This window comes from Eumetopias jubatus, unplaced genomic scaffold, assembly GCF_037043125.1.
Source record: "Eumetopias jubatus isolate StellerSeaLion01/CBP00866 unplaced genomic scaffold, mEumJub1_p1.0 scaffold_10, whole genome shotgun sequence".
Classification (NCBI taxonomy): Eukaryota; Metazoa; Chordata; class Mammalia; order Carnivora; family Otariidae; genus Eumetopias; species Eumetopias jubatus.
The window spans coordinates 119,886,226-119,908,789 of NW_028274816.1; the positions used below are offsets into that span (position 1 = coordinate 119,886,226).

The following is a 22,564-nucleotide window of genomic DNA, read 5'->3' on the forward strand; positions in this document are numbered from 1 at the left end:
CTTGCCCTCCCAGAAAAAGTCTGCCAACCTCTGAGATAGATGGTAACAGAAAAGCAAGTTAAGAACCAAATGCTTTTATTTTAACAAACAAATCTCCAACAACAAAAGCACCTCAGCACAACAGCACCTGAAGCACAAGAAGATACCGGAGTTATTAATTGCCACCATTTCTACCTGGGCCCCTGATCTGGCTAGGGGAACTGCTCTCACCCTCCTGGTCAAAGGAAATCCTTCACACTCTAAAAATTATTGAGATTCCCCAGAGTGTTTTTGTCCATGTGGGTTTTACCTACTGATATTCTGCGGTATTAGGAATTAAAACAGAAATATTTTAAAACACTGATCCATTTAAAATAGTAAATGTATTTCATATTAATATTTTAAAGCAAAAATTTTGTATTTTTTAAAAGATGCCACTGTTTTACATTTTTGCAAATCTCTTTAATGTCTAGTTTAAGCAAAGACAGCTGGATCTTCATATTTGCTCCTGCATTCAACCTGTTGTAGGATATTGTTCTGATTGAAGTATAAGAAGAAAATCATACACATATATTAATGGGAAAAGGGAGTATTTTAACAGCTTTTTCAGATTAACTGGATATTCTTTAATTCATTAAAGCTAGACAAATGCTTTGTTTTTCTTTTTTCTTTTTTCAGTCCACAAATGATAGTTCCCTAAAAGTTAGTTAGCTCAGTTGGTTGGCTCAATGGGTTAAGCCTCTGACTCTTGGTTTCAGCCTAGGTCATGATCTCAGGGTCATGGAATCGAGACCCTTCTCAGGCTCTGTGCTCAGTGTGGAGTCTGCTTGAGATTCTCTCCCTCTACCCCTTCCTCACTTGCGCGTGCATGCTCTATCCCTCTCTAAAATAAATCTTAAAAAAAAGTTAGTTGCAATGTGGAATCTGAAACCGTATCAAGCTTTTAATACTTGACTGCATTAAAATCCATTCGTTTATCACTTATTTTGACTGGATCTTTTACCCATGCATAATTTTGTGATATATGCACTGGTCATTTGGAAAATATTGGTTGAGTTATGCAGATCTTCCCAATGATGACAAATTTCATAACAGTAAATAATACATTCATTAATTTCACCACCAAGCTCATCAGAAAAGTCTGTAAGTAAGGGAAGCTGTCAAGCTCATGTTGTGAGATACAAGTTTTCCAACAATCTAATTTTTACTTTAAAGCTCAAAATATATCTACTGTCACATTTTTCCCCTAGAAGTGACAGGTTCACTTTGTTCATTTTTGATAAAATGTCTCCCAAATACTGAAGTCTGATTAACTATAACTTGTCTATCATTCTTTCACTTAAAAATGGGGTTCCCAATTCAAATAATTGTGCAAGGGCCTTTCTCCAAGTCAACCATCACACTTTGCTATACAGAAGTGCTTTATGCATAACTCCTACTTTATCACATGGAATATTAAAATGACCTATACTCAAGGTTCAAGGCTTAATAAATTAAATTTTTAATGCTTCAAGAAGAACAGTCCCATGTGAAACTGCCCTTTTTTCCTGCAAGCATGTAGTGGTGACAAATATAATGACTACCGTTACAGTTTGGCACTGCTACCTTGATTCACACTAAGGCACCAGCAGTGCAAATGTCAACACAGTAAAAAAGGCAAATAATACCCAAGTATTATTATAAGGATAGCTTTGACCTCACAAATCCCCCAGAAAGGATCTTGCAAATCCTCAGGGGCCTGTGGATAATCCATACCTATTTCCAAATGGTCTGGCTGAATTACAGGGGGAAAAAAAGACAAAATGGACTTTGTTAACATTGATTTTCATCTTGAATTCAGCAACTGAATCTACAGTTGTAGAGTTAAGGACACTAGCTTGAACCGATTAAAAGAATGTATGAGTTTCTGCTTCTCAGTACACTTCAAGCATCTTCTAAAACTACTTCAACGGCAGGTCTGTAACTGTGCCAGCTCTCAGGAGGTTTTAGGCTAGATCTCTATGCAACAAAATCAAACTGGTTTCATTTTTCAAAAAAACTTAAGTCACAGAGTTAAAGTAAAAGCAGCTACACTTCCTCATGATCTTTCAGTGGGACAACCTTGTTCTTATCGATTCTACGATTACAACAATTAAACGAAAAGCAGTAAAAGCCATAAAATAGGGTATGGGTCTAAAGTGACCGATTGCAGGAGTGTTACCCTTACCTAACGTCCTTCCCCACAGTCATGGCAGCAATCACTTTCTTCACAGCCTCCTTCCTCTTTTCTTTCTTTTCATTGTTGAGTTCAGCCTTTAATTCAAAGATTTCTCCTACAAAAGAAGAGAACAAATTGGTGAGATCCCAGAACCAGAAAACTAGAACAGAATACTACACTCTGTACTAAATAACATGACCGCTGACCAGAGGCAGGACAGCAACTGAAGAAGAGAATTTAAAAATTATAGGAGAGGTACAATTCAAATCTATAGAATATTAATTGACCCATTGATAACGATACCACCTCTGAGGTTACGGCCAGAGAAGAAGATGAAATCCAGATCTTAGGAAGTGTAGGAGTGGGGAAAAAAAAAATCTCACAATATCTTACTATAATAGGGGAGAATGGCATCTGAGTGATGATGATCTTCCATCAGAATTTCAAGGTTCCAAGGAAAAAATAAATGTAGGCACAAAACAGGTTCACAAATCTGTTTTCAAACCAAAGAGATGCCATATATCAGCTCGTTCACCCACTCTCAACTTTACCAATAAAGAACTGAGGCTCAAAGATCACAGACTGAATTAGTGACAGAGCTGCTCTTAGAACTGTGTCTCCTAACTGTTGAATCCAGAGGTTTCCAACCTTGGCCACACACTAATATTACCTGGAAGGTATTTAGAAATAACAACACACAGGCTCTACTCTGGACCAAATAAATCAGCATATCAAGAACTCTTACATTCATATTTTTAAAGTTCCTCCAAGTGATTCTAATGCACAACCAGGGCTGAGAATCCCTGCTCTAATTAGCACTTTAAGAAGCTGAAGGGCTTCAAGGACCCATCCTATTCAATCGATCTAACGTAAACGGTAATCTTGAAGCTTCAAGAATGGTACAAACCAGAGTCACTTCTAAAGGCACAATCTTGAGTGAGTGCTCAGGCCCTGCACTGTGAAATGCCAGGGCTGTCATCACTATTTTAAGGATCAGGTTCACCTATCTTCAGAAAGCTGGAGCTGATAAAAAAAGAAGGTAATAATCCTCAACCGGTTTTAAAAGAAGAAAGAAAATACACCACTAAGCCCATGAAAAAGTTGGCTACTCCCAGTTCAACCTTCCACCTCTACCCTTAAGCTCTTCCACAATACTGCCTCATTTTCCACCATGCTTATGACTGTGCTTGATGTTCATAAAACCAGACCTCATTCCCCAGTATAGAAAGAGTGGGGATAGCAAACTATGTGATCTACTAAAGCCTTCAGATGGGAAGGATGAAAGTGGTAAGAAACACAGAAGATGAGCACTAAAAAAGCTTGTTACGTCAATATCCAGTGCCAGCAAGGCAAACCAATTAAAGTTACAAAAATCGGTTTTATTTAATCAACAACTGCAAAAATAGCACAGCCAGAAAAGCTGGCCCCTTCAGAGTCATTCTCCTCTCCACCAAGTCCTCTGCTGCCAAATCCAGCTCTTAGGGTTCCCATCATTTACTTCTAGGAACAGTAAAGGACAAGCAGCAGGGTTTCAAAAGTCTGAACTGTGAATAGCAGCAGGAGCTGAAGAATCAAAACAGGATGTAACTGAAACTATTCCAATTCTAGCATAAACTTAAAGAATATGTTCCAGCAGCAGTTCTGGTGGGTGTTGCAGGAAGGAAAAGGAACACAGTCTATCCGTTTTTTAAAATGTGGTATTTACCCAGCCATGAGTCAATCTGTAGGTCTTAAACTTTTACAAATCCCTGAATTAAAAAAGGTTACCAGGATTCATTACAAGAGGAGGTTTGAAGTGTTAGGTGAGGTTTCTTTCTTTCTTTCTTTTTAATTAAAGATTTATTTATTTTAGAGGGAGAAAGAAAGGGAGAGAGGGAGGAAGAGAGAGAAAATCTGAAGCAGACTCCCCGCCGAGGGTGGAGCCTGATTTGGGGCTCAACTGCACAACCCTGAGATCGTGACCTAAGCCGAAACCAAGAGTCAGACACTTAACCAACTGAGCCATCCAGGTGCCCCAAGTTAGGGGAGTTTTTAAATGACATCTTTTTATGTCAATATAGACAGTATCTTGGTCATCAAAGCACACAAAATGTTAACAGAAGAAATAAATACCATTTCAGAAAGTCAGAAAAAAAAGCTGAAAATGAATGACAAGCAGGGTTAATGTTTTTGTAAAGTGTAATTATTTTTTTATTTTTTATTTTTTTAAAGATTTTATTTATTTATTTGAGAGAGAGAGAGAGAGAGAGAGAATGAGAGAAAGCACAAGAGGGAAGAGGGTTAGAGGGAGAAGCAGACTCCCTGCTGAGCAGGGAGCCCGATGCAGGACTCGATCCTAGGACTCCAGGGTCATGACCTGAGCCGAAGGCAGTCGCTTAACCAACTGAGCCACCCAGGCGCCCTGTTTTTGTAAAGTGTAAACAATAAAGACAGAGAAGAAGTGGGATGGGAGCCAAGGAGGGCACGAAGTGAGACACGGTATCTCATACATACAACTTTATTATTATTATTATTAGACATCTTTTTTCCTTCTCCCCCTAATCAAATCTGCTAAGCAATGCTAGTGGCTAGCAATGGTTCTCAACCTTGACTACACATTATAGAATGTGGGGAACTTTAAAAATTCTGCACACCCAGGCCATATCCCATACCAGTGAAATCAGGGTATCTCAGGTGGAGGGACCTGAACATTAGTATTGTTTTACATTTCCTTGGGTGATTCCAATGTGTAAGCAAAGTTGAAAGCCACTGACTAGTAGTTGATAAAATTAAGAAACTCACTATGGAGTTTTCCATATTGTTAAAGAAGAGCTTATTTACCCTTATATAACTCCAAATGACCAGAACAGGACAGATATGCTTACTTTCTAGAAATGTTTTGGTGCTCTTTGTTCCCTCCAGGCCACCACAGGGTGCCCTCCTCTATTTATTTATTTATTTTTTTTAAGAGTTTGAGTAATCTCTATGCTCAATGTGGGCCTCAAACTCACGACCCCAACGTCAAGAGTCGCATGCTCCAAGGACTGAGTCAGCCAGATTAAAAAAAAAAAAAAATTTTTTTTTTTTTTTAAATCATTTCAGGGGCGCCTGGGTGGCTCGGTCGTTGGGCATCTGCCTTCAGCTAGGGTCATGATCCCAGCGTCCTGGGACTGAGCCCCACATCGGGCTCACTGCTCTGCGGGAAGCCTGCTTCTACCTCTCCCACTCGCCCTACTTGTGTTCCCTCTCTGAGTCTCTCTCTCTCTCTCGGTCCAATAAATAAAATCTTTAAAAAATAAAAATAAAAAAAATCATTTCAATCTTAAAAGTTGCAAGATTTGGGCACCTGTGTGGCTCAGCTGGTTAACTGTCTGACTCTTGATTTCAGCTCAGGCAACGATTTCAGGGTCCTGGGATTGAGCTAGAGCTGGGCTCCACACTCAGTGAGGAGTCTGCTTGAGGATTCTCCGCCTCTCCCTTTTCCTTTGCCCCTCCCCCTGCTCTCCCTTTCTCTCTCTCAATTAAAAGCTTAAAAAAAAAAGTTGCAAGGTTCCCCAATTGTTAACACTGTGCCACGTTTTCTTGATGATACTTTCTATATACTTACATGTTTTTTCCTGCAGTAAACTGCAGCCATCATGTCTCTTCAGCTCTAAATGTCAGTGTATAATTTCTAAGTATGATTATCTTACTAATCATAATGCAATGATCCAAATCAGGAAATTTAACATTGACACACCATCATCTAATCTATGAACTTTATTCAAAGGTTTTGGTAATATCCTCCATAGCAATTTTACCACCGTCCCCCTCAGGCCAGGATCCAATCCAGGATCATATGTTACATTTACTGTCATACCCTTTCAGTCTTCTTTAATCTGAAACAGTTCTTCAGCCTCTGTCTTTTAGGATACTGACATTTTTTAAAGGCATAGGCCAGTTACTTGATAGAATGCCCTCAGCGTTGGTTTATCACAGATGTTCCTTCATGATTACATTGAGGCAATGCATTTTGACAGGCATAATTCTTAGGGGATGTTATGTTCTTCTCAGTCCATGACGCCAAGAGACAAATAATGTTAATGTGTCCTATTACTGGTGATGTTAACATCAAATACTTGGTTAAGGTGATAAACACCAGGTCCTGACACTGTAAAGTTACTATTTTTTCCATTGTAATTAGTAATTTGTGAAAGGAAACTCTGAGACTATTTAAATGTCCTGTTCCTCATCAAACTTTCACCTGCTAGTCGTTTTAGCATTCACTGATGACTCTTGCCTGAATCAATGATAACTATGATTTATGTGTATATATGTATTATTCAATGGGTTATAACCCACTACTATGACCACCTTTTTTACTGGTCAAATTATCTCAAATTTGGTGACTGGAAGCCCTTTCAAACTATGCGGGTCCTTGACATGTCACACCATTTTTTAGCACTCCCTAGCTTTCTGGCATAAGATGTTCATGTTCATCTTGTACTTTCCCTGACCCACCCTGGAATCAGTTATTTCTCCAGAGAGTTCTGCTTCCTTTTAGTCTAATGATATTAAGTAACCAAATGGTACTAGGTGTCCTTTGCATCTACTCTGACTTGAAGGAAATTAGGGTACTTAATCAGAAACTCCGTTAGTGTTGAGAAAGCGTGACTCACACACAGTAGATGCTCAATAAACATTTTCTGAATAAATAAATGAAATGAGTAAGTCAAGGGAGAAGGACTCTGTGTTCTTCAAGACCAAACTTTGTTAAATCTGGAGACAGGAGGCTGAGGCTAGGAAACTACATTGCAAGAGAAACAAGAAAGATAAATTCTGGGGCAGAGAAGGTGTCCTATTTCAGCCACCGGAAGAGAGTAGAAAAGGTCCATCTGAGAAGGAAAGTTATTGGAGAGTAAGCAGGAGGATAGTTGGTGTCATCAGTAAATATAAGTAATATAAGTAATTTATCAGTAAATATAAGACTGCTAAATACAAAGCACAGAATTCTAACCCTGGAAATAAGTAAATCTCAGCTGAGGACACAACAGGCTGAGAAGAGCAAAACCTGTCTTTTTTGAAAGGAGGGCCATCTACAGCACTAAAAATGCGCTGTTATTTAGGAACAATTTTATAAAAGATGAGGAGGTTGGACTTTCCCAAGAAGAATCCTTAGTTCTTAGCCCCACAGCCATATGTAAAAACCAGTATTATCTTTTTTTAAAAAAAGATTTATTTTGAGAGAGCGCACGCACACGCACACAGGGAAGGGGGAAAGGAGAGAATACTCAAGCAGACTCCATGCTGAGTGCAGAGCCCAACACCAGACTTGATCTCATGACCCCAAGATCACGACCTGAGCCAAAAACAAGAGTCAGATGCTCAACCAACTGAGCCACCCAGGCACCCCATAAGACAGTATTATATTTCTGATTACAAAGACAATAGGGCTAATAAATTCAAAGCTATTTTCAATAATCCACAGTCTGTGACCTAAAAATCATGGATTTGACTCTAGAGGTTCCCTGTTTTAAGTACAAAGAATATATTTAGACAATGCCCAAACAAAAGAATGAGGTAGATCTATATGGAGGGATATAAAAATATCAAGTCTCAGTGCGCCTGGGTGGCTCAGATGGTTAGGTGTCTGCCTTCGGCTCAGGTCATGATCCCAGGGTCCTGGGATTGAGCCCCACATTGGACTCCTGGCTCAGCGGGGAGCCTGCTTCTCCCTCTCCCTCTGCCTCTCCCCCTGCTCATGCTCGTTCTATCTCTGTGTCTCAGAGATAGAAAATCTTTAAATAAAATCTTTAAAACAAGTTTCTATGCACTGTTGCATGACCTCTCTTTGTTAAAGATAAAAAACTGTTTAATCGTATGGATTAATACTTGCATTTATATGCATAGAAAAAGACTAAGGATATACCCCGAGTTCACCTCAGGAACCAGAATAAGGAGAAAGAGAACTTGCATTTTTACTTTTTACGCGATCTGTATTGCTTTAATAGTACTCTTTGTTATAAAATATTTCCAAATTAAAAAAAGAGAATGAATGTGCTGCTTCTTCCTCTTCTGCCTTCCTCACATCTACCAATCTTCAATGATCAAAGTTGGATTTCATCCTCTTACCATAACAGAACCTTCAACTCAAAATGATGTGCATCACAGCCCTATCTTTACAAACCTATCCTTTAATAATTTATTCAAATACCCTTTTCTGTACAAATAATAGATCCCCAATGAGACAGTCTACAATATGCATATCTGAAGAGGTCAGGAACATTCTAGGTGGGACAATCTTACACTACAACTTTTGAAGAAACTCAAAAGAACTCAAAAGTTCTTTGATCAAGCTTTCGTACTTACCTTTTTTATTGGTTGTGAAGTACTTGGAGTCAGTCATGGTTTTGGATTTTTAATGTGCACCTACAAGAGAAAAAAAATTCCTTTATCCAAATTATTGAAGTCCAGCAAGGCATTTGATTAAAGAACATTTACAAGAATTTCTGTACTAAAAAATGAATATTTTCTTCCTTACCACAATTACTGGTGATTCAAGAGATGCAAAGATAATAATTAAGAATGTTAACTCTTGCCTCAAGGAACTAACTGGGGCAAAATCCATAGGCTAAACGGAATGAACTGATAATCTATTATGGCCTTGTGATTTTATCCATAATTGTCTCCTCAAAGCCTCCAAGACCTAAAGCTAGACATTTCTGCAAATACATCTTCAATGAGGTGCTCAAATATTTGAGATAAGAAAAAGTTTGTTTTGAAAGATTTCCCCATTACTTTCTATTCAGGAAAATCTGATTTACTCCCTACTTCAAGATGAAGTCATTCCAAAGTATGTATCCTGAAGCAATGGTAAGGCTGAAAGAGAAAACAACTGTGCCAACCTATTCACCATTACATGAAACTCTTGAAAAAAGGAATCTCTCTCAGAATAAAAAGCCTACATTAATAGGACAATATTCTTTCACAACATATCTAGAGGCAAACATGCCTCGTACGTGGATTTTTTAATTATAGTTTTCGTATTTCCAACACTCTAACCCCAAAAGGATTCACAAATAAATATCACTTTACAGTTAAAAACAAGGCAAAAAAAAAAGATATTTATTCCGTCACATTGCATACAAAAGAGAATCAGAACAGGCGTTAAAACTTAAAAGATCATGGATCCCAGCCTCAAGTTAATTGGAGAATTAATCCAACTGCCACATGGTTCCAGTAGTGAAACAAAAATGGCATGGACCGGTCACATTTCTCCCCCAAATAATGAGACAATGTTTTCTGATTTAAGAAACTCTTAAGACTTTGTCCAAGGTACTTGATATCTTTAACTGTATTAAAATTTTCATTTAATAATATTCCTTCTGCACTCAAAAATGTGTATCTTCTTCCTCACCACCCTCATTAACAATAGTTATCACCAAATTTAGGACTGATGCCTGGCGCCTGCTCATTGTCAGGCCAAAACAACATGGGTGATAATACATTTGGCAAACAACAGTAAATATGGATCAGAGAGAAAAGACCTAAGCAATAAACAAATCAATGCAATTAGAAGAAGGAAAAAGAGCCAAATAAACATGAAATAATGAAACAAGCCTGGCTCAAATCTGATCTCTACAATGTGCTACTTAGCTAGCCTAAGGGAAATTAGACTCAGCTGAGATCTTTCCAAGTAGCTACTATTTACAGTCCTGATCCTAATGTAAGAGTGCTTTAGGTTGTACCAGAATTTCACTGAATTACCTTCTTTAAAGGTGTGAGCTAGAACTCACAAATATAGAATACAGAAATTCCTGTTTTGATAGTTGTTATAAATAAAAATTAGCCTGTGACAGGGGCTTGCCTTATGCAATATTTTCATAATGCCTTTCTAGCAAAAATTCAAAGAATGTTATAATCATTTAATCCATTCACAATGTACGCTAAATGTGAAATGGGCAAATTGAAGAAAGGAGTCCTTCATGTATAAGATCTGGAATAAATCTGAAGTTATCATGTAAGAACTTACACATACAAAGAGAGAAACCAGTATACAGAAATGATTACTAGAACCTGACAGGAGAGCCATAGCTCAAGGCCATTATGGTCTGTCTAGGATGTTATTATGCCATTTTAAATCCAACAGAATTCTCAAAACTTAAAACTTACTTAGGATTTAAAAACAAAATCTGCTTGGAATTTTTCACCCAGTTTCTTTGAAAAAGGGCACAAAAGTTGTTGTTTGCTGAAGATCTCATACACATATACACATATTATTCTTAACAGAAGTCTAAACCACAGTCTGTTAAACATAAAATTAACCCAGTCTTAAATTCTACCTTTATTAGTGACCCACACATTTCACTATCTCCCTTAAACTTCATTGTCGAGGAATGTATTTCTCTCCTATTCATTGTGAGCCCTGTGTTCTTAACTAAAGATTAATGTACCCACCCACAATATTTCGGGGAAGAGAGACAAGTAATCTTAGCTCCTAAATTAAGAATCCCTTCCTTTTTTTTTTTTTTAAGGATTTATTTGACAGAGAGAGAGAGCGAGAGCAGGAACACAAGCAAGGGGAGAGGGAGAAGCAGGCTTCCCGCCAAGCAGGGAGCCCAATGCGGGGGTCGATCCCAGGACCCTGGGACCATGACCCAAGCCAAAGGCAGATGCCCAATGACTGAGCCACCCAGGGGCCCCAAGAATCCCTGCTCTTAAAGAAAGGGAAAAACCTATCACTCTTAGCTTCCACTGTTATAAACAATAGTATTAAAGTATCCCTTACCCGGACTGACAGGGAAACATTGTATTGTCAGTTCCTGACTTAAACCGAAAGAAAATTCTAAGAAAAATGAAAAGTCTAAACAAAAACAAGTGGGAAGAGGCGGTAGTTGCACAACACTGTAAATGTGCTAAATGTAACTGAACTGTTAACTTTAAAATGGTTAATTTTATGTTATGTGAATTACACTTCAAAAAATTACATAGGGGGCGCCTGGGTGGCTCAGTTAAGCGTCTGCCTTCGCTTCAGGTCATGATCCCAGGGTCCTGGATGGAGCCCTGCGTAGGGCTCCCTGCTCAGCGGGGAGTCTGTTTCTCATTCTCCCTCTGCCCCTTCCCCCTACTCGTGCTCTCTCTCTCAAATAATCTTTTAAAAAATTACATTTGTATTTTTAATGAGATAATCACATGCCAAAGATGAACATAACCAGGGTCTCCAAAATGCAGGATGGTGAAAATGTGGCCTGCATTGAGCCAAAGGAAAAGCAGCCAAGATAGACCTGAAAAAAATAAAGTCAAATATTCGCTGAAGAGCCTCAAAAACCAAGCTCCTCCTGGAAAAAATTTTCCTTTTTGTTCCTACAGGAGAACCCCAGGAAAAAGTAAAGCCATCATGGAGCTTGAACTCATACCACCTTTCCACCTGACTGTTCTAGGACCTACAGCGTGGCCTCGGAATACTGCTAAACGATGAAGCACGCACGCACTCTTACCTGTCCTAGCCCGGTGTGCGATGTCACTGCATTTTTCAGAGAAATCCTCCCTGCACAGGATGATATATCTGGATTTAACACAACCTAGTTTCTACCAAATATAGGTTGTGAAAGACCCTTCTCTTCTATTCCTCCCTCCTTACAGTGCCCCTAAAGAAAATAAGGCCAAAAAAAAAAAATTAATAGGGTCTTGATTTCAAATGGCTCTCTGGGAAATGGCAGATAAATTAGACTTGGTGAGGGGCGCCTGGGTGGCTCAGATGGTTAAGCGTCTGCCTTCGGCTCAGGTCATGATCCCAGAGTCCTGGGATCGAGTCCCGCATCGGGCTCCCTGCTCCTTGGGAGCCTGCTTCTCCCTCTGCCTCTCTCTCTCTCTGTCTCTCATGAATAGATAAATAAAATCTTTAAAAAAAAAAAAAAAATTAGACTTGGTGAGGCCACTAAATCCCTTCTTTTCACACAAAGTTGGCTTTACACAGTTTGGTGCTCATAGCGAAAAACTGGCTAGAGTTAACCCAATTATAGAGCAGAAAGACCAGACATCTTTTATTAAAAGAGTGAGGCACTGAGATTTCAAAAAAAATTTTTTTTTAAGATTTTATTTGACAGAGCACGCGCACAAGCAAGGGGAGCAGGAGAGGGAGAAGCAGGCTCCCGGCTGAGCAGGGAGCCCCACACGGGGCTTGATCCCAGGACCCTTATATCATGACCTGAGCCGAAGGCAGACACTTAACCGACTGAGCCACCCAGGCGCCCTTCAAATATTTCCATAATTAGATATTTCAATGCAAATAGTGTCTTCCATTATCATTTAGCTTATAAGAAATCACAAGACACCTAATTGCAACAGACACACCTGTGTTTTTTTTTTAAGATTTTATTTATTTTAGAGAGATTGTGTGGCGAGGAGCAGCAGAGGGAGAGGGACAAGCAGACACTGTGCTGAGCTCAGAGCCCAACATGGGGCTCCACCCCATGACCCTGAGGATCATGATCTGAGCAGAAATCAGGAGTTGGAGGCTCAAATGACTGAGCCACCGAGGTGTGCCCCCACACCTGTGATTTCTATTTATGTCAGACTACAAAGTAATTTGTTAATATTATACAGTAAGGGGCGCCTGGGTGGCTCAGATGGTTAAGTGTCTTGCCTTTGGCTCAGGTCATGATCCCAGGGTCCTGGGATTGAGTCCCGCATCGGGCTCCCTGCTCCTTGGGAGCCTGCTTCTCCCTCTGCTTCTCTCTCTCTCTCTCTCTCTCTCTCCCCCTCCCTCTCTCCCTCTGTCTCTCATGAATAAATAAAATCTTAAAAAAATATACAGTAAGAAGTTCAAAGTTTTACATCCAATTTTTTAAAAAAGATTTTATTGAGCGAGAGAGAAAATGAGCGGAGGAAGGAGCACAGGCACAAGCAAACTCCCGCTGACCATGGAGCCAGACACAGGGCTCTATCCCAGGACCCCGAGACCATAACCCGAGTCGAAGTCAGACGCCCAACCCACTGAGCCACCCAGGCACCCCTAAAATGTAATATTTTTAAATATGGATGTTTAAGAGGGGGGGAAGATGAAGAACCGGGCTTTCTTGAGTCTCAACTCACAGAATGTTAGCTTTGTGTTAATTTTACCACTCAACTTTCAGTGAGGCTGTTTGCAGAACACACTATCCTTTCTGCTTCCTTGGGAGTTTAAACTGTTAAAATACCTGCAAACAGTTCTCACCTTACCACCACGCTTAGTCATCACTGGAATGTATTACACGTTTTCTTGCACAGCCGCATCTCCTTCATCTGCTGCTTTCTATTATTACTTTGTAAGTGTACCCTGAGGCTAAGCAATACAGGCATACCAGAAAGGTCATTAATCATTTAAATTGTTCCTCATTCAGACCACTTTCTTGGTCATCCCGCCTTTTCTAAACTTACTGCATTTTACTTTTTTTTAAATCACAATGATTATCATAACAGCATCTGGCATTTAAAACACACTTCTTTTAAAAATCAAAGTTTAACGAAGCATCAACACTTTATCCACACTGCTTCATAACGAAACAGCCAGGTGAGTTCAATAAAAGCCTCCCCCCAGGTAGAAGACTGCTCTGAAAACAAACAGCATGAATTATTTGGATTCAAAGAATACGGAAATAACAGGACATTCCAGTTTCTTTACCTCTGGTTTAGTCTACAGCCTTTCTCAAACCAGATCATTCCTGCTAAGCCCAGAAAGAAAAAATTCGGGGCTAAGATTTACCCCTACTTGCTTCCCCCTCCCCCCCAACATCGGGTCTGAAGGTTTCTTTTCCCTTCCCCCAAGTGTCAGGAATTCCTCCTCTGCCCCGGGTGGTCGAGATTCTAGGGATATATTCTTCCACTACGAGGTGGGAGAGAGGTGTCGCTTAACCTCAAATTACGGGAGACGGGCGAGTTTTGCCCATCAACGGACAAACCTGAGGGGGAATCCCTTTGCCCTTCTGCTTAGCTGGACATGTCCCAGCCTCTGAATGAACGACGCCAAGCGGGGAAGAAGGAAGGTTCTCCCGTTTGGCCTCCAGCCTCTACTGGCCACACCCCTGGCCTCTGGCCCCAACCCCCGACCTCGAACATATCTTACCTCCGGTGCCCCCCCAATTCCCAGCTGCCACACCCGAGAATTCCCTCGCCACGCCAGAGCGGTGGAGTCCCTTTCTCCAACCCTCCTCCTCACAACGGTCACACCCGACGGCTCACTTCATCCTCAACGGTCACGCTCCTAGGATTTCTTCTTCCCCCCACCAACCTCCAGCTCAACCTGAGGTTCCCTTCCCGTCAATGAGGGACACACCCCGAAGTTAGCCGCCTTGAACTCACCGGAGGCAAGGGTGGGGGTGGCGGCAGCAGCCAGAGAGCACGGCCCGAGTGGTGTTGTAATGGTTTCCTGCACGTCACGACTCCTCCAGGTCTAAGCCACTGCGCAAAACCCACTTTGCCAGGGACAAAGATGGTGGACAGGAAACTCTGACGTCAGAGAACCTCGCCCCGTCGCGTCATCCCCGGGCGCGGGAGAACTAGAAAGGCGGCTATCTCTGCCGCCTTGGAGACGGGCAGGTTGGTTTTTTGTTTTTTGTTTTTTTGCTTGGAAGCTGGCGACTGGACCCAAGAGGAAGTTCACTGGCTATGCAGAGGGATCTATTAAACAAACTGACGTTCTCTGGATTTGTTTCCTCGCACAGGAGTTCCTTAGAACTCTCACAGAGAGAGGATGAAATATCCTGTTCCTTTTATTAAAAAAAAAAAATGTAAAAGCTCAGCTAATTTTGCAGGCCAGTTCAGGACTGTGGACAATGGTGATCCAGCCCAGGACTATCCATGGGCAGTGGGACCAGAGGAAAGTGGTGCAAGGAAAACAGGTTTAGACGGCATCAGATCTGAGTCCAAATCCCTGCCTTGAATATGACTGGGAAATCACTTAACATCTCCTTAACCTTAGTCTTATCTGTGAAATGAAGCCAATGATCTAACTCTCTCTGGCTTGTGAAGTTTAAATGGGATAATGTAGGTAAAGCATCCGGCTTATAATAGGAGTGCTTACACAAAAGTTACTTTTGGAAACCAAGGCCTAGAAATCTCTGTACCTTTCCCTCAATTTTGTTGTGAACCTAAAACTGCTCTAAAAATACTAAGTCTTTAAAAAAAAAAAATGTGGAGAGCGAGAGAGCCTGAGGCAGAAGTTGAGGAAACCAAAATGCAAAGGGGACTACAAAGTAGAAAGGGAGAAGGAAAGGCAAGTGGTTATAATGTTTAAGTATGTTTTTAGAGTTCTATGAAAGTAAGAACTATACCAATCTGTTCACTCCTCTATCTCTGAGACCTAGCCCACCTCCCCAAAATTTGTTGAACGCATAAATGTATGAATGGTCAACAATTACAGTTGCTATAGAGAGGAGGAGGGAGGGCTGAAAAACGTCCAAGGATTTAGCAACATAAAGGTCTTTGATGTCAGGGTGCCTGGGCGGCTCAGTCAGTTAAGGGACCAACTCTTGATTACAGCTCAGGTCATGATCTCAACGGTTGTGAGATCGAGCCCCGCATGGCTCCGCACAGGGCATGGAGCCTGCTTAAGATTCTCTCTCCCCCTACTTATTATAAGTAAATAAATAGTCTTTGATGTCTTTGCTGGGACCATCAGTAGAGATATGAAGGCAAAAGCCACGCTGCAGAAGTTTGAGGATAAATGGGAGGTGAGGAAATGAAAACAGGAGTTATGGATAACTCCAAAGAAAATATGGCTGAAAAAAGCATATAGGATATTTGAGAGAAAATAGCAAGGATTTTTTTTTAAGTTCTATACTCATACATTTTTAGACTATCTTCTTAGCAACACCATGAGTTCAATGATTGTTCCTACCCATAGGACTCCTAAATCTCTATCTCTAGCCTTGACCTATTCCCAACTTCACCACCAAATTACTAACCACACTGATGGAAAATTCTGTATTTACGGCCCACCCAAATTAAACAAATCATGAGATGAGGGAGGAGGGGTGTTGGAAAACCTGGTTCCAGTTATAACTCCCAGGAATCAGAGGTGCATTTTGTAAAAGAGATGCTACCAGAAAAATTTTTATTAAAGGACTTTTTTTTTTAAGATTTTATTTGACAGAGAGAGACAGCAAGAGAGGGAACACAAGCAGGGGGAGTGGGAGAAGGAGAAGCAGGCTTCCCATGGAGCAGGCAGCCTGATGTGGGGCTTGATCCCAGGACCCTGGGATCATGACCTGAGCCAAAGGCAGACGCTTAACGACTGAGCCACCCAGGCGCCCCTAAAGGACTTTGATCCATATCCCTCTCCTATTCAAAACCTTTTAACAGCTCAATGCCTAAGTCCAAACCTATCCTTCCCTCAGTTTCTCCCTTCTCTATGCTCTTTAGTTTTCTCATCTGTAAAATGGGGAAATATTTATATCCAATCATAATATTGTTATAAGGATGAAGGGAATTAACACGTAAAGCACTTAGAACTATGGCTGCACATAGTATGACTATATAGCATTTGCTACAAGTGTGATTATCTCAATAAATTACACTAAATTGCTCAAGCTAGAAACCTGGACAGTCATTCTTGATTTCTCTCTCCCTTAATGGTCACATCCAAACCATTTTCAAGTTGTCAATCTACCTTCAAAATAAATCTTTAATTCATCCAATCCCGTTTCACCTCGTTAATCTAAACCACCACCTACTGCCTGCGCTACCAGAAACCTCAACTTTCCTCCCAACCATTATCCATACAGCAGCTGCTTTATATAGATACATTATCTCTAGTCCTTGAAATTCTGTAAGGTAAAAGTCTTTTCTTTTAACTTTTATTTTTTTTAAAGATTTTTTAATTTATTTTTTAACAGAGAGACAGCGAGAGAGAGAACACAAGCAGGGAGAGTGGGAGAGGGAGAAGCAGGCTTCCCGCCGAGCAGGGAGCCCGATGTGGGACTCGATCCCAGAACGCTGGGATCATGACCTGAGCCGAAGGCAGACGCTCAACGACTGAGCCACCAGGCGCCCCCTGTAAGGTAAAAGTCTTCTATCAACGTGATTTTCGCTGGCAGGTTATTTGGTAGAGTAAAAAACACGTTTAGAACTGTAAGATTAACTTGCAAGATTTTATTGAAACAAACCCAAACTTTGTTTTTGAGGATTCTCATTGTGCAAACCAATTGTCTTTATACCATAAGGTCCTGTAAGGCAGTGAATACCTTTTATTCCTATCCATTTAGCACAGCAGTGGGGAGGGGTTGGAAAGAAAGAGGAATGGTTGAACTTTAACTCATCGAAATTCAATAAGCCTGTATAAGCAACTCAAACGAGGCAAAGTCGCACACAATGTAAAAGCACTTTGCAAACCGTAAATTACGTTAATTTTCGTATACAAACAGTGAAAAGTACCATCTGCCAAGCGTCCCCTGTTCATTCTAGCTAGAACTCAAGATCCCTCCTTCTTGGCAATGTATTCATATCGCTATGACACATTCAAACGTGTACGAGAGCAGGAACCATTTCATCGAGTGCGGCAAGTGCCTAGTTATGACTGAACATAACTACACGTAGAAGACAGTTAATCTACCAGCTAGAATGGAGTCATGGAAAGTCATCGTTCCCAGTTCTAACGAACTGCAGGAACCTTTTTTAATATTTTTAATAATTGGCAACAAAGCTAAAGGCTTCTATCCCCGGCTGCGTCCCTCCAAATCCTTCCTGGAAGGCGGCAGAATATAAACTAACCACCACCCCCGCCGTACGCACAGAGAACTTCCGTACTTCCATATTGTTTTTTGTCCCCCCCGACCCCTAACTAAATCGCCCAAGGGAACACAGGCCTCAGCAGCAGGCCCCAACTCTTGGCTCCGGGTGTCAGACGTCGCCGCGGCGCCCCAAACACCTTGCCAAAAAGACCTCTGCAGAGGGAGATTCAGAGCTATGGCTTCCCACAGAGGATGCGAAGCAAAACCAGCTAAGCAAAGCCTAAGAAACGAGCACAGGTTTACACTTTAAGCCACGCCCCCAGGGACTTGTTTCAGCGGGAGCGGAAGCGGAAGTCCCAGTGGGATCATAGAGTTCGCTAGTTCCGGTTCCCCGGCCACGTTCGGGGCTAGAGCGCCTCCCCTCCGTCGGCCGTCCCAATCCCCGGCCGCTTCTATTTCCGGGTGCGGCTTCTGTCATAAAGCGGAGGCCTCTCTTCAAACGTGGCGTCGTGGGTCCTTCACGCCTCGCCTGGGGTCCGCGCGCAAAGATAGGCGCGGACACTTGGCAGCCAACAGCTGGAGCCAGTCCTCGCGTACCGGGTCCGCACTGGCACCTCTAGCACCTCAGAGCTGGCTGGCTTTTAAGCCCTCACGATTGAGATCCCGATTCGTAGCCTCCCGGACTACAGCTCCTGAAGGGAGCACTCCTTCGCCCATACCTGTACCCCATAGGCATGCTCTGCCCTCGCAGGTGCATTTGATAAATCACCCCTACCCCACACTACCACTTTCAGCTTAATTTCTGCCACGTCTGCCTTAATTTCGTTCTTAACCGCCTTAATTTGAGACACCCCCCGCCCCCGGCTCCAGAAGAGGTCTTCACCCGCCCCCCGCCCCCAGTTCTGTAAAAGAGGAGTTTTGGGTCTCTTGCAGAAAGATTACCTTTAAGACTGAGCACCCGTTTGATAACTAAAAGAAGTTCATGCTTACTAAAGAGTTTGTGGGCAAAGCGAAACCCAGCGCACACAGGAAACTATGGCTGAACATGGGGCTCACATCACAACTGCTTCTGTGGCGGATGACCAGCCATCCATCTTTGAGGTGGTAGCACAGGACAGTTTAATGACAGCCGTGAGACCTGCTCTTCAGCATGTGGTCAAGGTAAGGTATTAATTCTCGGAAAGGTTTTAGGGACGACTGGGTAAAAACCAAACCAATAATTTGAGTTTATTTGGTTGCCTAGGTTTTGAAATTGCCAATTAGCGTATAATTCATATCCTATGATTTAACAGTTATTGAGTCCCTGTTATGTGTAAAGCCCTGTACTGAATACCCAGCACTTCAGGGAGGACAGGGCAGACCCCCAAAAGAAGTGACTAGTTTAAACCGAATGTATCAGAATTCAGAGGAAAAAAAAGGAAATGTGAATACAATGCATAGTAATTATTAAATGGAATGAAATTCATTTATTAATTTACTCTGCTTTAGGTTCTCGCAGAATCAAATCCTGCCCACTATGGCTTCTTTTGGAGGTGGTTTGATGAAATCTTCACCCTGCTAGATCTTTTGCTCCAGCAGCATTATCTGTCTAAAACCAGTGCCTCATTTTCTGAAAATTTTTATGGCTTAAAGCGCATTGTAATGGGGGACACACACAAGCCTGAGAGATTGGCCAGTGCCGGTCTCCCAAAGAAGCAGCTTTGGAAGTCAATTATGCTCCTGGTTCTTCTTCCCTACCTGAAAGTGAAGCTGGAGAAGCTGGTATCTAGCCTGAGAGAAGAGGATGAATATTCTATCCACCCCCCTTCTTCCCGCTGGAAACAGTTTTATAGAGCCTTCCTGGCAGCCTACCCATTTGTTAACATGGCATGGGAAGGCTGGTTTTTTGTACAACAACTTCGATACATCCTAGGAAAGGCTCAGCATCACTCACCATTGCTGAGGCTGGCTGGAGTTCGGCTAGGTCGACTTACAATTCAGGATATACAAGCTCTGGAGCACAAAGCAGCTGAAGCCAGCATGATGCAGCAACCAGCCAGGAGGTAAGGCTTTAACATTTCCCAAAATCTTTCACAAAGAAATTCTAAAATCTTAACCTAATTTTATGAAACTCACCTTCCTCAGTGTACTTTGAGGTATTTCATAAATCACAGAAAAATTCTTGTGTCCGTAAAACAAGAGTTGCCATCCTGGTAACCTTCCTTATCACACTAGCTACATTTTTATGCATGCTTGCTGTGTGCCAGGCCCTGTGCTAGCTGTCTGCTTTACATACATTATCCCAATCCTCCTCACAACTCAGTGAAATAAATTCATTACCTTGTTTAACACCTGAGGAAACTAAGACCTAATAGCTAAGTACCTTGCCAAGACCACACAGCTAGAAGGTGGCAGAACTGAGATTCGAGCCAGATCGACAGTTCTCAAGACTTTCTAGTTAATGTTTGTGTTCTCCTACAAGTTCAAAAATATATTCCTCAATATTGCTGTTTTTTGTTAAGTGAGTTGTCTTTTTTTCCGGACTTACTATCTTACACACACAAACACACATTTATCAACGTCTCACTAGTTTCTTTCTCAAAACGCAAAAACAAAACCCTCGTCATTAAATACAAAGTTTAGCTCCTATACTCCCAAAATACTGTAGGTCAGAAAAAGGAAATAGTTTAGAATAGATACTAAAGGAGACAATGCCAATCTAGCAACTACTCAGTCTCCAAACTGAATCAGTGATTCTGATGAAAAGTTTAAGAAGTACATTTGTATTAGTCATTCTGTGATCATACCTAAATAAACAGTTTCTCCTTTGCCTCCTTGTTCTATTCCCCCACCAGTGTTGGTGAGAAGATAAAATCAGCTCTGAAGAAAGCTTTGGGAGGTGCTGCCTTATCCCTCTCTACTGGCCTTTCTGTGGGAGTATTCTTTTTGCAGTTCCTTGAGTGGTGGTACTCATCTGAAAATCAAGAAACCATCAAATCACTGACTGCCCTGCCTACTCCACCACCACCTGTACACCTAGATTACAATTCCGATTCTCCTCTGTTACCCAAAATGAAGACTGTGTGCCCATTGTGTCGCAAAACCCGGGTGAATGATACTGTTCTTGCCACCTCTGGCTATGTGTTTTGTTATCGCTGTGTATTTAATTATGTAAGGAGTCACCAAGCTTGTCCCATAACAGGTTATCCAACAGAAGTGCAACATCTAATTAAACTGTACTCCCCTGAGAACTGAAAGGGATTAGCATTTTATCTCACAACAAAATTATTGCACTATAAGGCTGAGAAACTGATTTTCAGCACAGTACATGGCACTATTTGAGTCTTCTCATCCCCAATTCGTAATTATATGAACTTTACACAACTAGAGTTGACCTTGAATGACATGTGTGTTAACGGTGCCAACACCACCCCTCCAGTAGAAAATTCACATATAACTTTTGACTCCCCCAAAACTTAACTACTAATAGCCTACTATTGACCGGGAAGCCTTACTGCTAACATCAACAATCAGTTAACACATATTCTGTATGTTAGATTATATACTGTATTCTTGCAGTAAAGCTAAGGAAAAATTAAAGTCGTAACAGAAAATACATTTATAGTACTGTACTGTAAAAAAAAAATCCATATATAAGTGGACCCACACAATTCAAATCTGTGTTCAAGGGTCAGCTGTATATGGATTCTTTAAGAGGATATATCCATTGATCTAAACCTTTTAACTTGCTCTCTAGACTCCTACTTAAGAGTTTAGCAAGCTGGTTAGAATAAGAGAATCAGGATTGACAGGGGACATGAAGGTCAGTGTAGACGAAGTGGATGAAATAGGATAGTACAGAAGCTTTTCCTTGAAGAACAAGAGGTATAGAAGCTCTCAGGAAAAACCCAAGTTAGACCTTATAAAAGTGGGTGATGGGGAAGCAGCCCTTTTCTTGAGAAAAGAAAGCATTTATCTGCCTATGAGGAAGAACTTTATCAGTTTGCAAACAATGTGAAATATGGACCTGCTCTTTACAGAAATACTTAGAAACAGTTTAGAAAAACAAAGCACCTTCCATATACTGTGAGCCACTTGTTAAGTAGCATCTGCTATAGTGTATCAGCTTTTAAGTAAGATTCCTTTATGAGCCATACTTATCTTTTCTTGGGCAACTGGTTAAAGAAAAATAGGGGTTGAACGTATATATAGAGCAGTTTGAAGATTTCAGTGTGAAAGCAAAACAAATAAGCAAGAGATGACATAATATACTGATTTAACTTTGTGCAAAAGAATCTTAATAAGCTTTTCTTGCTGTTAAGAGTTTGCTAAATGGGCACGAATTATTCTGGCTATTACTAAGTTTCTATGAAACGCTTAAGTAAATTTTAAGAATAAATGTTTTTGGCAAAGAGTCATTCCAAGTTGTCATGATTAAGTGGAAACAAAGATGACTTGAGGTGGAGGTGCCTGGGTGGCTCAGCTGGTTAAGCAGTGTCCAACCTTGGTTTCGGCTCAGGTCATGATCTCAGGGTCATGAGATCAAGCCACACGGTGGGCTCGACCGCTCAGCGTGGAGTCGGCCTGGGATTCTCCCTCTCCCTCTGCCCCTCCCCCGGTTTGCCCTCACTCTCTAATAAATAAATCTTAAAAAAAAAAATTACTTGAGGTGTTTAAAGTACATTTTTCATTCAGACCACCTTTGACTTTGAGATATTTTTGTATTGACATTTCGCTTTTTTTT

General features: G+C 41.2%; 2 protein-coding genes across 5 annotated transcripts in view; one reads left to right on the forward strand and one right to left on the reverse strand.

The window, feature by feature from the left end:
- AP2B1 (adaptor related protein complex 2 subunit beta 1) overlaps window positions 1-14,571 on the reverse strand; it is a 122,156-nt gene extending 107,585 nt beyond the window's left edge. For 2 of the 4 annotated variants that reach the window (XM_028108999.2, XM_028108996.2), the window contains exons 1-3: window positions 14,474-14,571; window positions 8,504-8,563; window positions 2,186-2,291 (exon numbers count right to left, since the gene is read on the reverse strand). In XM_028108999.2, the coding sequence (XP_027964800.1) occupies window positions 2,186-2,291; window positions 8,504-8,540 (143 nt within the window). In that variant the 5' untranslated portion in view covers window positions 8,541-8,563; window positions 14,474-14,571. Of the gene's footprint in view, window positions 1-2,185; window positions 2,292-8,503; window positions 8,564-11,631; window positions 11,782-14,237; window positions 14,452-14,473 lie in introns of those variants that run through there. The other 2 variants (XM_028108998.2, XM_028108997.2) reach the window with 2 other exon arrangements.
- Window positions 14,572-18,311: 3,740 nt separating this feature from the next.
- On the forward strand, window positions 18,312-22,456 carry PEX12 (peroxisomal biogenesis factor 12). Its single transcript, XM_028109418.2, has 3 exons — window positions 18,312-19,002; window positions 19,330-19,883; window positions 20,676-22,456. Exons 1-3 carry the CDS (start codon window positions 18,877-18,879, stop codon window positions 21,073-21,075), a joined length of 1,080 nt encoding a protein of 359 aa, XP_027965219.1. The 5' UTR covers window positions 18,312-18,876; the 3' UTR covers window positions 21,076-22,456.
- Window positions 22,457-22,564: the final 108 nt, after the last annotated feature.